Below are 17,170 nucleotides of genomic sequence, written 5' to 3'. Positions count from 1 at the left end.
AGAGTTGAAACAAAAAGAACTGTGGGCAGTGTTGGCTATCCCAAACAATGGGGTTAATTTTTTTACAAAATCAGCCTTGCCACAATAGGACACGTCAGAAACAAATGTGAAAATACAGCACAAAGTTTAACTGGATTGCCAAGAGAGAGGCTAACGATTTTGGGAGGAACCCATTGTTATAGACAACTATAAAAAATTGATAATTCGACAAATAATGGAGGACTTTTACATCAGTCAAAAATATAGTGCCAACATATGCAAATTACATTACTTACTCCAACAAAACAAAAAAATCCATTTTTCTTGGCAGAAAGTTATTTTGCACATAACACTGCATGAAATGGATTCCTGTGGAAGAGATCTATAAGTAAAAGTGAGGTTCTGGTAGGAAGAACTGATGTAACTGTCTGTCAATGCAAATGTTAATATTAAGTTATGAAATTAAGAGAGCAAGACAGAAAGTTCTTTTGCATTGGCAGTACTTTGATGGACAACAACATTACTTTTAGCGTATGTTGTCTGGGTCCTGGCATTGATGGTATCATGGACAATGTTAGTGGAACCAAAAGGATTATTGTGGTGAATATTGGTTCTAATGCTGGCTGTATTTATTAGTCTACAACAAAGTTATTCTCTTCAAAATATTCCCTGTTATATATTATGTACCCATGCTAGCACTTTTCCCAAAACCCAAAACACTTCTGGAAATCTTATCTTTGCAACACCTTTTAGTCCTCTCAGAGACACATTTTTAATCTCATCTATGCTAGTAAAAGGCTGCTCTTTAAAGTTTTGTTTATTTTCGCGAACCAAAAACGGTCACACGGAGTGAATACAGGAGTTAGGGCATCATTACAAAATTGTTTTTGTGCCAAAATTCATGAACACACTGATTTGGTCGGACTAGCTTTGGGATCCATGAATCTTGGGGAAAAGATACAGAAGGATGACCATGCACGTGACAGTGGCAAATTTGATTGTGATGTTGGTGCTATAATATGTCTGGGCCTGAAATAAGATGTATGCATGCACCAAGTCAACAAAGGGCCGTGCCTCGCCCCGCTGTCTGTTGCTGCTGGGTCATTCCATGTCAGTTCAACCAGGGGCTCCAGCTCACAGTCTCACATTTGACTGAAATTCAGTACACTAATTCTACCATGTGTGGAACACTCATGTACAAAGTATTAGTTTCCTCTGCAAATTAGTTCCAGAATTATGACTTGTGAAAGAAGGTGGCATGACCCAGAAATTGCAACCCGCATCTGGCAATCTATCTTCAGACCCAACTTCAGGTCTTAATAACTTTGGAACTATTCCACACAGTCCAGTGAAATTTTTACAACCCAGTAACATCCATTTAGAGAACACATTCCATGAATCAAAACACAAACAACATATTTCTGAAGGAAAATAAAAAAAATTCCAAAATGTGATTAAAAAAATGTAATACGTTAAAAGGTACATATTGTAGGAGCCCTCTATGCCAAATATAATTCACTCAAAAAGGGTATAAATTTTTTGTGGTAAGCTTAATGTGGCCTAAACACACACAGAACTCATCATGCCCATATCAGTCACGAAACCTGAGTTACATGCACAGGAAGAAAAAAAAACTGAAAAATTGTCTGAAAAACATGGATTTTCGAAGTGTGGTAGCACAAAAGGGACAAGTAGTATCCAAGCCAAATTTCAAACACTGCATAAGTAGACCATAAAAATATATATCTCAAAATTTCAGCATGTTATTGCAAGACATTTGTGTACAATGGAAGTTGACAGATGTATTTGGTGATGTGGCCATTGTTCCACAACACAATTTTGTAAAAACGTATCGTAAACTGTTCTGCCTCTTCTTATCCTCTTCCACAACTGTTTAATCACTAAGCAACAACATATAGGCAGATTAACACAACCTATCATTAATGTTCACTGCACATTAACTGCTAAAAACCAGTCAATTGTGCTTCGAACAGAAGTTCTCCCACGCTTTAGCTACTGTACTCTGTACATTGAGTGGCAAGTTGTACTGTCTTCCTGACACTGTGGTAGGAACTGGAACTGTCATAAGAATACGTTCAAAAGGAATCCAACACCTGTCTGCCAAATGTGGCCAATGAAATGATCTTGCTGGTCCTGCTGGTGCCATGAAGTTCACAAATACATCACCGTCTACTTCACAGCACTCTGCAACACATCCTAAGTACCATTTGCCATCATAAACAGCAATAACATAGCAACCTGGTTGTATGTTGCTGCTTTTGCTTCTGAATCCTGAGGCAGACACACTGTGAACACACATGTTGTGCATGAACCTATAGGCCTAGTTATAATGGGACAGTCTGCTCATCTACACATTGTCAGAGTCCGCTGGAGAGAAGTGATGATGGCTCCTTGTGCCTGCAACAGTTTTAACGTGTTCTAGTCTGCTTTTTAGCAACTCTTTGACTGATTTTACCTCATCTTTCGAAACATAGAATGATTGTATGCCAGAGATATTTTTCTGTACCCAGGTAAATAATTGAAGAGGTGTTAGAATGTGACCTTCTGTAGGGTGCTGCAGACTAGCTCGTGATGCCATGCTCTTAACAGTAACACCAATGCCATCATATACATTTTTACCATGACTTATTGCGAAAAAATTCTATTCTGCGTGAATCTGAAAATCATGGTAATGTATGCATACATTTTTGAGGTTTTTACAGTTTTTGTACTGACTAGCCGCCCCATAACTGAAGTATTTCGCAAAATGTATGTGAGGCAGCGTGTTTTTCACATATGCCATGACAGTGCGAATGTGGGCATGAACTGCAATGGCATCATGAATTAAACAGTCACTAAAAACGCACAGGTTCATGACAGACACATCACCTGATTCACCTCTGTAGTAAATTGCAAATGGCTGGAGAGTTGCTTGACTGTTGTCCCAATGATATCCTTGGATGGCATCTTGAACTATAAATGCATAATTTTCAGAAAAGTCTAGTATTACTATAATTTCATCTTGTTTCAAATTATCCTTACAAAACTGGAGATAAGCCGATTGTGCTGTTGCTGTGAAGCTGTGTGTGGTCAGTTCGTCCATTTTTTGACAACACATTTCAACAAAATCTTCCACTGTACTTTGCTTTGTTTCAAGACTTGTGCGATCCATGTGCGTCTGTTGTTTATAAGAAATAAGTTCATCGTCATCCATAGGGAGTTCACCATACAGTTTTTTATTCATGTGTTCTGCAAGATTTGCCTTACCAGGACACTTTTCACACCTGTGTATCACGCACTGGTAGGATCTGATGTCACACACTAGCAGTTTAATTGCACCTTTGTAATCAAGACCAGAATCCTTTATAGCAGCAAACATCAGCTTAGCATTTTGATGGGTCTCACATACACAAACATTGTGTGTGCCCCTTGCACTTACAGGAACAACCCATTTTGGCCGAAGAGTGAAAAAAGATGATAAACCTACTTTGGTACTGGGATACTTTTCCTTGAATTCTACATATAGTTCTGATATGTTGCATAGCAACAGTCTTTTTTGCATCTGTACACATACATTGCCCATTTTCACCATTACATAGTCTTTTTTCCCAGGCATTATTCGACTGTAGTTATTATTTTCATAAAACTCCAACACTAGCACCTTTATTTCTGAACTCAATTGCTTACACTGGGCCTGCTGAAGTTGTGGAAGCACACCTTGGGTTGCTTTTATTTTCCTAGCTTGCTTTACCATATATGTAGAAACATTGAACTAGGTGCAAGGGTAAGAATAGCTACTTTTTTTCTGACGTGTGGATATGGCACATTTTTCTTTCAAATCATGCACAATTTTTTCCGAATCAGAGCATTTCTGATGATTTCTGTTCCTTTGGAGCAGATAGTTCTCCTTCTTCCACCATTAATGTGTCAGCTATTTTGTGTTTTAATTCCATTTGAGCTTCTTGTAGTTTTCTTCTACCATAGCTGGGCCTGTCTCTTTTCCCAACTTTGTGTGTCTTCATGGGAGACAAACCAAGAGCAGTCACTGAAGTATTTAACTGCTCATCTGCTGTGGCTGTAGGTGGCTGATACTCTTCGTCACTGTCATGTAAATTTTCAGAATATTCTTCATTTTTTAGCAATGTAACACACCTGGAACATAACTTTTGTCCTGGTTTCATGTTAAGTCCCATGCACTGATTCAATTTCAATACTGATTTTATATCAATTTCTCTGAGGCTACACTTCACTGTCTTCTTATGAATCCAAAATGGATAAAAACAACTTAGGAAAGAATACTAATCTAGAAACACTTTCATATGATGATAACAAACACTGAAGTTTCCTGGAACTGTACTTCTTGTGCCCACAGGGTGTATCCCAAATCTCCATACCAACAAATCTTGATCAGATTCATCCAGATCATACAGTACAAAGTGAATGCGACATTTTGTTCCTTATGTTGTTTTATGACATTCAGATGCTTGTCCTCTACCAATACTGCAACTTGTTTGAACAAAAGGACCACTAGTACACTCTTCTGCCTCCATACTGACTTTCCACAACAGTACTGACCAGTCTGAACTAGAATCTTAAAAACATGAGTAACCTGTAATTGTTGCTTGTTTCCTTTGTTGTTCCTGCCTAACAATGACTCATTCTGTCCCTGAAAACTACCATTGTTTAATTTTCTGTTGCCTAATGGTTCCCAACAATTGCTGCAGCTTTATCTGAAACAAGCTGTCTGCATCATCACTATTACTTGCTAAATCGTGTTAAAAGAAACGTAACCAAATACATCTCAGTCAACGTTTATTGTACACAAATGCCTTGCAATAACAAGTTGAAATTTTGCCACATATTATATTATAGTCTACTTACGCAGTGTTTGAAATTTGGCTTGGATATCACTTGTCCCTTTTGTGCTACCACATTTTGAAAATCCAAGTTTTTCAGGCAATTTTTCAAATTTTTGTTTTTTTCTGTGCATGTAACTCAGGTTTTGTGACTGATATGGGCATGATGAGTTCTGTGTGTGTTTAGGCCACATTAAGTTTACCACAAAAAAATTTATACCCTTTTTGAGTGAATTATATTTGGCATAGAGGGCACCTACAATATGTACCTTTTAACGTATTACATTTTTTTAATCACATTTTGGAATTTTTTATTTTCCCTCAGAAATATGTTGTTGGTGTTTTGATTCATGGAGTGTGTTCTCTAAATGGATGTTACTGGGTTGTAAAAATTTCACTGGACTGTGCAGAATACTTCCAAAGTTATTAAGACCTGAAGTTGGGTCTGAAGATAGATTGCCAGATGCGGGTCGCAATTTCCGGGTCACGCCACCTTCTTTCACAAGCCATAATTCTGGAACTAATTGGCAGGGGAACTTAAAATTTTGTATATGAGTGTTCCACACTTGATAGCATTGGTGTGCTAAATTTCAGCCGAATCTGAGACTATCAGCTGGAACATTTTCTCAAATTGGTGGAATTGACATGGAATGACCCTGCTAAGAACCCTGAAAAACACAATATCATGTGGCACAAAGTGGTACTTGCAGCCTTCCTTCAGCGCCGGATGCTGAGGAGGGTGGAGCAGTGTCTGATAGTGGCAGCCGTGAAGTAATTCCACTGGCAATGGTCCATCTCATGGATGTGAATGATAGGAGGTGAGAAACAGTTGCAAAGCTTGATCCCTGGTGTGTGTGATGCGAAGTTTGGTCATCTGCTCCTTGAAGGTTCTGACAAAACGTTATGCTTCACTGTTTGACTGTGGATGGAATAGTGCACTATTCAGATTCTGTATGCCATTACATTTACATACTGTTTTAGATTCTTTTTACGTTAACTATTGTGACTTCAGGCAAGCCTTTGTGGCAAAAAATAGAGAACAACACCTGAACTGTGCTATGTGACGTTGAGTTCACAGACACAGCAAAAGGAAACTTGCTATAAGAGTCTACCACAATCAACCAACGAGTGTTCCAAAAAGGTCCTGCAAAGTCTGTGTGCACATATTGCCATAGTGACTGCGACAGGCCAAGCAGAGAATTTTTGTGGTGGAGCAGACTGATTTTCCACACATGTGTGACACTGTGATGTCATCTGTTCTATTTGGGTGTCCATACCCTGCCAAGTACAGTGTCGATGCACTGTTTCACACGAACAATCCTTCGTGAAGTGACTGCAACACTTCTTTTTCAAAGATTTGGGGACCAGCACATGTGACTGTCCACTGTCATTTTGAACAAGAATCAGTCCTTGCTGTACACCAAGGCTATGAATGTTCAAATCTGAACCAGCTTCCCTGGCCTGTGAAATTCTGCTATAGTTGAGATGAAAGGACTGAAGCAATTCAGAATCCCAAGCATCAGTGTGACAAGAAGATGCAGCAGAAATGTCAAAGTCTGTATCAAGACCAACCAGAAGACGTGAAAGTGCATCCACATTACCATGTTTAGCTGTTGGACAATACACAATCTCATACTGATATTGAGACAATAACAAAGCCCATCTTTGCAATTTTTGGGCATTTCGTACAGGGACCGGCTTCATCGGATGAAACAAGGACTTCAATGGCTTGTGATCTGTTACTAAGTAGAATTTTCTGCCATACAAATAGTGGTGGAAGTTGGTTACACCGTACACAATAGCCACTGCCTCTTTCTCTATTTGTGAATAGTTACACTGTGCTTTGGACAACATTTTTAATGTGAAAGCAATAGGCCTGTCTGTGTCACCAATTCTGTGCAAAAGCATGGCACCGATTCTGTAAGAAGAAGCATCAACTTTAAAGTGAACCAAGCATCACTGAGCAATACATCTTTAAGTTTTTGAAAAGCTTCTTGGCACTCATCTGTCCAAACAAAGGGGACATTCTTGCGACGCAAGCGATGCAATGGAGCTGAGATTTGTGCAGCATTCAGTATGAACTGAAAATAAAAGTTCATTTTCCCTAAGACTGACTGCAGTTCTGTGACATTGTGTGGAACTGGCAGGTCATGTATGGCTAGCAAATGTGACTGAAGAGGATGTACACCTTGACTGTTTATGACATTACCAAAATACTGTAACTCTGGGTTAAAAACAATCACACTTGTCCAGTCGACACTTTAGTCCTGCATCAGATAACACATGAAACAAAGTACACAAATTTGCAATGTGTTCTTCGGGTGTATGACCTTATACGACAACATCGTCTGAATAGTTTGAACAGTTCGGTACTTGAGCAGCCAGCTGTTGCAGATACCATTGGAAAACAGTGGGTGCAGAAGCACTGCCAAAAGGCAAACATAAACATTTAAACACGCCCAAATAAGTGTTCACAACACACATGGTTTGAGATTCTTCATCTAGTGGTATCTGAAGATATGTGTTGCACAAATCAATTTTTGAAAAGTAGTGACTAGCTACATGAGATCCTCTGGGTGTGGAAATGGATAAGTACCAAAGTTTGTGGTTGACTGTAGACTTACAAGTCAACACAGAGGTGAATGTGACCTGAAGGTTTCGGGAGCAAAACCAGTGGACTTACGCATTGACTAACTTATATGGGCACAATAGCTCCATTATCTTGCAATTCTTTAAGTTCAGTAGCTACTTTGTCCCATAATGCAATGGGAATAGGTCTGGCCCGTCAAAATTTCAGCTGAGCATTGTCTTTCATAGTAACATGTGCAACAAAATTGTTAGCCTTGTCTAAACCTTCAGAAAAGATTTCAGGGAATTCTTTCAGCAAACTAGCTACAATGTCTTTGACACTGAATGCAGTCACTGTTAACACATTGTCCTCAATTTTAAACTCAAACAAATCAAACGACTCAAGGTCAAATATGTTCTCACAGTCACGTGATTGTAGCATAGTGAAAGTCACAGTTCACTTATTCGAGCGATACATGGCAGGCAAAGTACATTTTCTGTGAACGATGATGTCTTGTCCATTATAAGCCATCAGATATGTGCTAGCTGTAGACAGGCGTGGGAAATCTCCAGAGGATATGCGAAATGATATCAACAGCAGCTGGAAAAGATGGGCTGGACATTGCACTGTAGAGTGTTCAAGGTTATGACAATGCCAAATCACTGCCAGGTGTACATGCAGAACTATAACAAAAGATTCGAGAAGTTAGTCCAAAAACTCTATTCAGTCCATGTGCTAATCATTCCTTAAATCCTTGTGGAGTTCATGCTTTCTCATTTGTTCCCTTTTAAGTCACCAGAGTTGAAATTGTAGAGAAGTTACATTCATTCTTCTCATACAGACAGATTTGAATTACTTGTAGGGGGGAAAAAAAGGAACAAGTTTGAAATGACTGTCTGATATGTGCTGAATTTCTCATTACAATGCGGTTAAAGTCATAAAACGTGGAAACAGGTGTGAAAACTTTGGCAGTTATACAAGATCCATTCAAAGCAAACCTTGATACTAGATCTGCAGAAAGCTTGCACCTTTCACTTATAGGTGCTTGTCTCTATCTATCTTACATCAACTTTTGGCACCTGATATTGGAGGAAGTAAATTTAATCCAACTATAAAATTTATACTGGACAAAAGACTTGCTAAATTAAAAATCCTGAATGAGTTTTAGCGATAGAACAAACTACAATTACAGGCACTGCTGTTACTTTTGGCACAAAAAATGCAATGATATGGACATTAACATTGACTGAGGAGAAAGAAAGAGGGTATATACAGGTATATATATATATATATATGGTTCAAAGCTAATGGCTTCATACTAAATGAAAACAAAACCCAGACACTTTAGCCTCAAAGAGATTCCTAAAACCAAGAACTAAAAACTGTAAAATTTTTAGGTGTTACTATCGACAATAAATTGACATGGGAACCACACATTAAAAATTTACTGGCTAGACTTTCAAGAGTTATTTATCTAATTAGAAATTTAAAAGACATGTTCCCAATGACCGTGTGAGATCAGCATATTTTGCCTTTTTCCAAAGCATCATCTCTTATGGAATCTTGCGATGGGGTAGTAGTTGTCATGTAAATGACACTTTACTTTTACAGAAGAAAGTAATAAGAAATAATGGATTCTGATAAAACTGAACATTGTAAACCTCTGTTTATTAAATTGCAGTGTCTTACAGTAGTAAACTTATTCATCTACAATGTTTTATTGTACATTAGAAACAATGTCTCTAATTTTGTGTTGAGAAGTGATATTCACAGCCATAATACTAGAAACATCTAAATTTCTCACATATATCTTTTAGTATTTATATTACAGTTACTAGAACAAAGGGTACACACATTATAAATACTTTTGTTTGGCCATTACATCTATATTATTCATTTTTTACTAAATGTACACTACAAAGGCATCAGTTTCTAACCAGACTGGAGCCTCATTTGGTTTCACTAGCCCGGACCTCTGATGGGCTGAGTCCATTACTGTGGTTATGAAATTCACTATTAACAGAATTGAACCAGCTTTGAGACTTACCAAGTACTCTATGACAAAACATATATCTCAAAATACACAAAACTGAGGCACTAAAACACAGTCCTCAAACCAGAGTCTCTTTATGGGGCCCAAACATTCATTTTAAATGCATAGAGGGACACTGAATAACTCCAAAAAAGAGATTGTGAGATAATCAGGGAAATTTTAGGTCCAAATTATACCGAAAAAGGAACGCATAGGCTAAGAGCAAACAAGGAAACTGAAAAATATACCAGTATTTATTCGGATGTGATGCCAATATTTATTCAGGTATGAAACTGGCCAATATTTATTCAGGTATGAAACTGTGCAGGCTGTAATTGTACAGGCACAATAAAAGAATGTAGCCACCCAGGTTAGCTAGGCAGGTTGTGGAATTCTATGAGACCCATAGTGAAGCAGAAACTGAAACAATAAAATGGATCATTGTGATAAAATATGACCTGAAGGAAGCAGAAATAACACAACTTGATTACCAAACAGAAAAATTTGTAGGCAGAAATTTCACGACTGAATAGTTTGCCTGACAGAAAAACCCAAGAAGACTAGGACAGTGTAGTCTGACACGTGAAAGAAAAAAGGCCATTCTGAGGGAATGAAAGTAATATGGGCACAATGAAAAGATAAAACAAAACCCTGAAAATGCATCTTGTTGTACACAGTGGGGACTAGTAGGGCCCAAACATAGGTGGTGGTGGTGGTGGTGGTGGTGGTGGTGGCAGTGGTTGTGGTAGTTGTAGTAGTAGTAGTAGTCTCAGTAACAGCAACAGCCATGTCATTTTTTATCTACGACTGAAACCAGTTAAGCTATATCATACACAGTTGTAATTGGAATTGTCCTTTGCAGATATTATACTTTTTACTGTGGTATCAGTAAAATTCCTATCAGTATACACTGTTAAGTCGCATATCTAGTGTCAATAAAGTTACTAAAGGCAGAGCAACGAAGAACAGATACCATATCTCCTGGCATAATAATTGAGATTCCAAGAATGATCCTTATTAGCAATCCTGTACTACGGACTTTCTTAATTTGTTGCTCTCCTACAAACAAATTTCAGCATACTTATATGCATCACAATGTAATAACATCAACACTGAGCTATTGTTTAAGTCTTTGATTATTGCAAATTCAATAGATTGCATGCAGTTACAATATAACTAGTAACCAATCATGTTAATAACTTTTATACAATGTTTATCATTTATACTTGTGTCCACATGTATATGGAGACTGCACATATTATTTATTGTCAGGTGTCCTGGGAATCCCCTTTCTGGATGTTGTCCGTGTCCTTGCAGCAGTACTCTTGCTTGGTAATGTGCAGTTTGTGGATGGCCAAGGACTTGAGGTGGATGTGAAAGGCGATGTAGAGCTGAAATCTGTAGCCAGTCTGCTTGGTGTTTCATCAGTTGCCCTTTTCAGAGGATTGACATACAGAACACACAATGCCCGAGGACAACTTGTGAAATCTGTCTGTGATGCAAATATGGTGAGTAGTTCTTCATAGTTTACAATCTTATCATTACAATATAAAATATTTTACAAATATGCTTTGAGGTGGGTGTCTACCAGTGATATGTTCAGTGTAAAGGGAAATGTGATACTGTACAGTCCTGGGTAGAATAAAAATAATGGAAGAAGTAAAGGTATCCAATCCTTGTATTGTTGCAGTTTTGATTGATTGTGGGTGCATAAATGAGATTTAGATTTAGCTGAGTTTTCAGATACTCTCAGTTTTGAGAACAAAAAAAAGAAGAAAAAGGAAAAAAAAGCACTTGTGGCTACACTACCAAAATTGACTACATTGTCCTGATACTGCAGCTCTGTTGTGATTAGGGCCTGTGTCTGGTGGAGTGGGTGGGAAAAACAAGCAGTGGTGGGGGTGGGGGTGGGGGTGGGGGTTGAGAAGGATGGAGGAGGGAGGCTGATAGTTGGTCGGGAAGGGTGTAAGGGTGTGGGACATCGCAGCATGCTCAGGTGGTGGCAAGGGAACTGGAAGAATGGATTGCAGAGTGTCAGACACAACAGAGGTGGGAGGGAGGGAGTGAATGAGTGTAAATTAATGGAGCAAAGTGGGGGGGGGGGGGCTGAGAACAGAATGGAGGTGGAGGGGAATGGGAGGCAGCACCTAGCAGAAGATGAGGGCAGGAGGATTGCAGGAACAAAGACTATGTTGTAAGGACATTTCCCATCTGTGTAGTTAAGAGAAGCTGGTATTAAGAGGCGGGATCTGAATTACAAAATTTATGAACAATTAAAGTCGGCCACATTAAGTAATGCAACATAATCTGCCATTGGATGGTAAACTTCCCTGTTGGCCACAGATTATCAGTGATGATTCATTTGATTAGACAGCTGGTTGGCTGTCAGGTATGCCCCCATAAAAAAGGCTGTAGATAAGTTGCAGCATGGTTGCTGTATGACATTCCTGCTTTTACAGGTGCATAAGACAGGTCTTGCACCTATGTTTTTGTAGGGATATTATCTATGTGGCAAGTGAGCTGTATAAGTAACATTTGATTTCTATTAATGTGACCTTCTGCCACTGAAATAAGTCATGGCAGTTGAAGTAGAATACATACGACATTTGGTTGAACGGAATCAGTGCAGTAAGATGTGGCAATGACCGCACCATAAGTGAAGTTGCCCAGTTTGTTGGTGTATCAACACAAACTGTTCAACTTATGTACAAGGAATATTGTGCCACTTGCACCCATGTAACACACAGTAAGAACAGTGGTCATAAAAATATCCTAACCAACAATGGAGACGAGTGTCATGCCTCCAGTTAATGCATGTTCACTTCAACCAGTTCTTGAGTGAACACTGCAAAGGGACCTGTTTTCAATGGACATTTGGAGACAAGTAGCCCATAAATTCAACTAAATACCTGGGTGTTACAACTATGAACAACTTAAATTGGAAGGAACACATAGAAAATGTTGTGGGGAAGGCTAACCAAAGACTACGTTTTATTGGCAGGACACTTAGAAAATGTAACAGACCTACTAAGGAGACTGCCTACACTATGCTTGTCTGTCATCTTTTAGAAAACTGCTGCGTGGTGTGGGATCCTTACCAGATAGGACTGACAGAGTACACCGGAAAAGTTCAAAAAAAGGCAGCATGTTTTGTATTATCGCGAAATATGGGAGAGAGTGTCACAGAAATGAGACAGGATTTCAGCTGGAAATCATTAAAAGAAAGGCTTTTTCATTGCAATGGAATCGTCTCACAAAATTCCAATCACCAACTTTCTCCTACGAATGCTAAAATATTTTGTTGACACCGACCTACATAGGGAGGAACAATCACCATGATAAAAATAAGGGAAATCAGAGCTCGTACGGAAAGATATAGGCGTTCATTCTTTCCGCACGCTATACGAGATTGGCATAATAGAGAATTGTGAAAGTGGTTCGATGAACCCTCTGCCACACACTTAAATGTGATTTGCAGAGTATCCATGTAGATGTAGATGTAGATAAAAGGCCATTACTTACAGCATCATACACTGAAGTGCAAAATAAACTGGTATAGGCATGCATATTCAAATACAGAGATATGTAAAAAGGTGGAATACAGTGCTGCAGTAAGCAATGCCTCTATAAGACAAGAAGTGTCTGGCGCAGTTGTTAGACTGTTTACTGCTGATACAGTGGCAGGTTGTCAAGGTTTAAGTCAGTTTGAATGTAGTGTTATAGTCAGCACATGAGCAATAGGACACAGCATCTCTGAGGTATTGATGAAGTGGAGATTTTCCCGTCGATAATTTCACAAGTGTATCGTGAATATCAGAAATCTGGTAAAACATCAAATCTTCAACATCGTTGCAGCCGGAAAAAGATCCTGCAAGAAATGTTCCAATGATGACTGAAGAGAATCATTCAACATGGCAAAAGTGCAACCCTTCCACAAATTTCTGCAGATTACAATGCTGGGCCATCAACAAGTGTCAGCATGTGAACCATTCAACAAAACATCATCAATATGGGCTCTCGGAACCAAAGGCCCACTCGTGTATCCTTGATGACTGCACAACACAAAGATTTACGCTTTGCCTGGGCCCGTCAGTGCCAACATTGAATGTCAATGACTGGAAACATATTGCCTGGTCAGACAAGTCTCGTTTCAAATTATATTGAGAAGATGGACATGTATGAGCATGGAGACAAGCTCATGAATCCATGCAACCTGCATGTCAGCAGGAGACTGTTCAAGATGGTGGAGGCTCTGTAATGGTGTTGGTATGTTGAGTTGGAGTGATATGAGACCCCTGATACGTCTAGACATAACCCTGACAGGTGAAATGTATGTAAGCATCTTGTCTGATCATCTGCATCCATACATGTCCATGGTGCATTTCGACGGACTTGGGCAATTCTAGCAGGACAATGCAAAACACCACATGTCCGGAATTGCTACACAGTGGCCCCAGGAACAGTCTTCTGAGTTTAAACACAACCGCTGGCTGTATCTGGAATGCCTTGCAATGTGCTGTTCAGAAGAGATCTCCACCCGCACGTACTCTTATAGATTTATGGACAGCCCTGCATGATTGATGGTGTCAGTTCCCTCCAGCACTACTTCAGATATTAGTCGAATCCATGCCATGTCATGTTGCGGCACTTCTGCATGCTTGCAGGGGCCCTACACGATGTTAGACAGGTGTACCAGTTTCTTTGGCTCTTCATTGTATAAACCTGCATAACTTCAGTGAGCTAAACAACACAGAAACTGGACAGTGGGTAATCGACAGCATCCATTGTGATCCAGTGAGTTAAGATTTTACCTCTTGTCAAGTGCTACAAGATGTCAAGTGCACCAACATCCCAATGAGGTATTTAACTTACCATGTGTGGACAGAGTAGTTCAGGACATAGATGTTTCAGAGGTGTTTTTCATAGCATGACTTGAGCCCACTCATTCAGAAAATCATAGACATTAACCAGGATGATTACTTCAACATTCTCAGTGACCAATTGTTGCTCATTCTTCTACAATTTCATGATGAGTATAGTGTGGACATTTCCATCTTCCAAGATGACAGCTGCATTCACATGGTTGCGTATATACATTTCTGGTTTCACAAATGCTCCTCAACTGGACCACTAAAATACCCAATCTTAATCCCCCAAAAAGTGACTAGGAATATTTGCAAGAATTAGTTAAACACAGTAATTAACATCCACACTATTTGTTAGTTGTATAAGTAACAGAAAGACGCATTAAAAAATTATCAAATCTGACACATTACAACCACCAATTTCTTCCTTTGGGACAACAGAGATAAATGTAAGTAGGGGAAAAGGAGGGAAACAGAAGATGATATTAAGAGCTCTGAGGCAAAAGACAACCAACAAATACCTAAAAATATCACTCTGCCATCAAGTAGTAAAGCAGTCAGTCACAAATAACGTTTACTGCATACCCAGGTTTCAGTCACTGTGTGGGCATCTCCAGTGCAGTAAATATAACTTAAAACATTAAAACCACTTTTATACGCACATAGTCCCAACTGAACATCATGTCAAAGGTTGACCTTTGACACGAAGTCTAGGTGGGACTGTGTGCGTATGTAAGTGGTTTTAATGTTTTTACTTATATTTACTGCACTGAAGAAGGCCACAGGGTGACCGAAATCTGGATAAAGAATAAATATTATTTGTAACTAATTGCTGCACCCGTTACTACTTGAAATAAATAGAGTTGCTGGGTGCAACTGCGTTCTCATGGAACCAAGCCCAACTTCTGCATCAATTTGAAAATGTCACCTCGTTCTTTGTATCATTTCACATATGGAAGCACCCACATCATCTCCTTCGTCCAAACTTCATTTTGTATTATCCACTTTCAATTATGAACGTATCACTTCAGTAAAAAAGTGTGGCATCAAGAGAGATGTAAATATTAAATATATATATCAAACACACACACACACACACACACACACACACACACACACACACACACACACACACACACACACACACACCTACTGTCTCCTTACTGTGGCCCAGCTATTGATTGTGACTGCATCTGACCTGAGCACCATTCTGGGGTGGGTAGTGGGGGATAAAAGACTGTAGATTCATTGGTAGAATAGAAGGCATGTGTAGTGCTGGAGTGAGAGCATTGAAGGGGAAAGGTAGGTGAGGGACAGAGGCTAGTGAAATTTGAGGCCAGGGGGTTACAGGAATGAAGATATGTTACGAGGACAGTTCCCACCTGTGCAATTCAGAAAAGCTAGTGTTTGTTGGAAGAATTCTGACAGTGCAAGCTGTGAAGCAGTCATTGAAGTGAAGATCATTGTGTTGGGCAGCATGTTCAGCATCTAAGTGATCCAGCTGTCTCTTGGCCACAGTTTGGCAGTGGCCATTCATACGGACAGCCTGCTTGTTAGCTGCATGCACACATAGAAAGCACCACAGAGGCTGTAGCTTAGCTGTGGATCACAAACGAGGGGCCATGGGCAGAGCTTGTGTAGTATGCATTACCCCTAGACCCATGGTCTAGGGGTAACGTCTTTGATTCATAATCAAAATGTCTTTGGTCCCGGGTTCAATCCCCGCCACTGCCTAAATTTTGATAAATAATCAGCATTGGCGGCCGAAGACTTCCGGCATAAGAAGTCAGCCTCATTCTGCCAACGGTCTTGTCAAAGAGGGCGGAGGAGCGGATAGAGGTTCAGGGCACTCTCTTGTCCTAGGGGTGGGAAATTGCCCCTAAAGGCGGAAGAATCAGCAATGATCAATGACATGAGGATGCAGAAGGCAATGGAAACCACTGCATTAAAGACACGTAACGTGTATCCACAGGACATGTGGCCTGTATTTGAAGAAGTGTCATGATGATCTCTCCATTGGCAAAAGATTCCGGAATAGTCCCCCATTCGGATCTCCGGGAGGGACTGCCAAGGAGGAGGTTACCATGAGAAAAAGATTGAATAATCAACGAAAGGATAACGTTCTACGAGTCGGGGCGTGGAATGTCAGAAGCTTGAACATGGTAGGGAAACTAGAAAATCTGAAAAGGGAAATGCAAAGGCTCAATCTTGATATAGTAGGGGTCAGTGAAGTGAAGTGGAAGGAAGACAAGGATTTCTGGTCAGATGAGTATAGGGTAATATCAACAGCAGCAGAAAATGGTATAACAGGTGTAGGATTCGTTATGAATAGGAAGGTAGGGCAGAGGGTGTGTTACTGTGAACAGTTCAGAGACCGGGTTGTTCTAATCAGAATCGACAGCAGGCCAACACTGACAACGAAAGTTCAGGTATACATGCCGACGTCGCAAGCTGAAGATGAACAGATAGAGAAAGTGTATGAGGATATTGAAAGGGTAATGCAGTATGTAAATGGGGATGAAAATCTAATAGTCATGGGCGACTGGAATGCAGTTGTAAGGGAAGGAGTAGAAGAAAAGGTTACAGGAGAATATGGGCTTGGGACAAGGAATGAAAGAGGAGAAAGACTAATTGAGTTCTGTAACAAGTTTCAGCTAGTAATAGCGAATACCCTGTTCAAGAATCACAAGAGGGGGAGGTATACTTGGAAAAGGCCGGGAGATACGGGAAGATTTCAATTAGATTACATCATGGTCAGACAGAGATTCCGAAATCAGATACTGGATTGTAAGGCATACCCAGGAGCAGATATAGACTCAGATCACAATACAGTAGTGATGAAGAGTAGGCTGAAGTTCAAGACATTAGT

At 39.7% G+C, this 17,170-nt stretch overlaps 1 protein-coding gene across 1 annotated transcript in view; it reads left to right on the top strand.

Annotated features, from left to right (window-relative positions):
- LOC124788105 (myosin-I heavy chain) overlaps positions 1-17,170 on the top strand; it is a 193,617-nt gene that overhangs the window by 59,496 nt on the left and 116,951 nt on the right. The window contains exon 6 of the mRNA XM_047255223.1: positions 10,709-10,944. Within this exon, the coding sequence (XP_047111179.1) occupies positions 10,709-10,944 (236 nt within the window). The remainder of the gene's footprint in view (positions 1-10,708; positions 10,945-17,170) is intronic.

The sequence above is a fragment of the Schistocerca piceifrons genome, chromosome 3, assembly GCF_021461385.2.
Source record: "Schistocerca piceifrons isolate TAMUIC-IGC-003096 chromosome 3, iqSchPice1.1, whole genome shotgun sequence".
Classification (NCBI taxonomy): domain Eukaryota; kingdom Metazoa; phylum Arthropoda; class Insecta; order Orthoptera; family Acrididae; genus Schistocerca; species Schistocerca piceifrons.
This window is presented reverse-complemented; position numbering and strand designations above follow the sequence as displayed.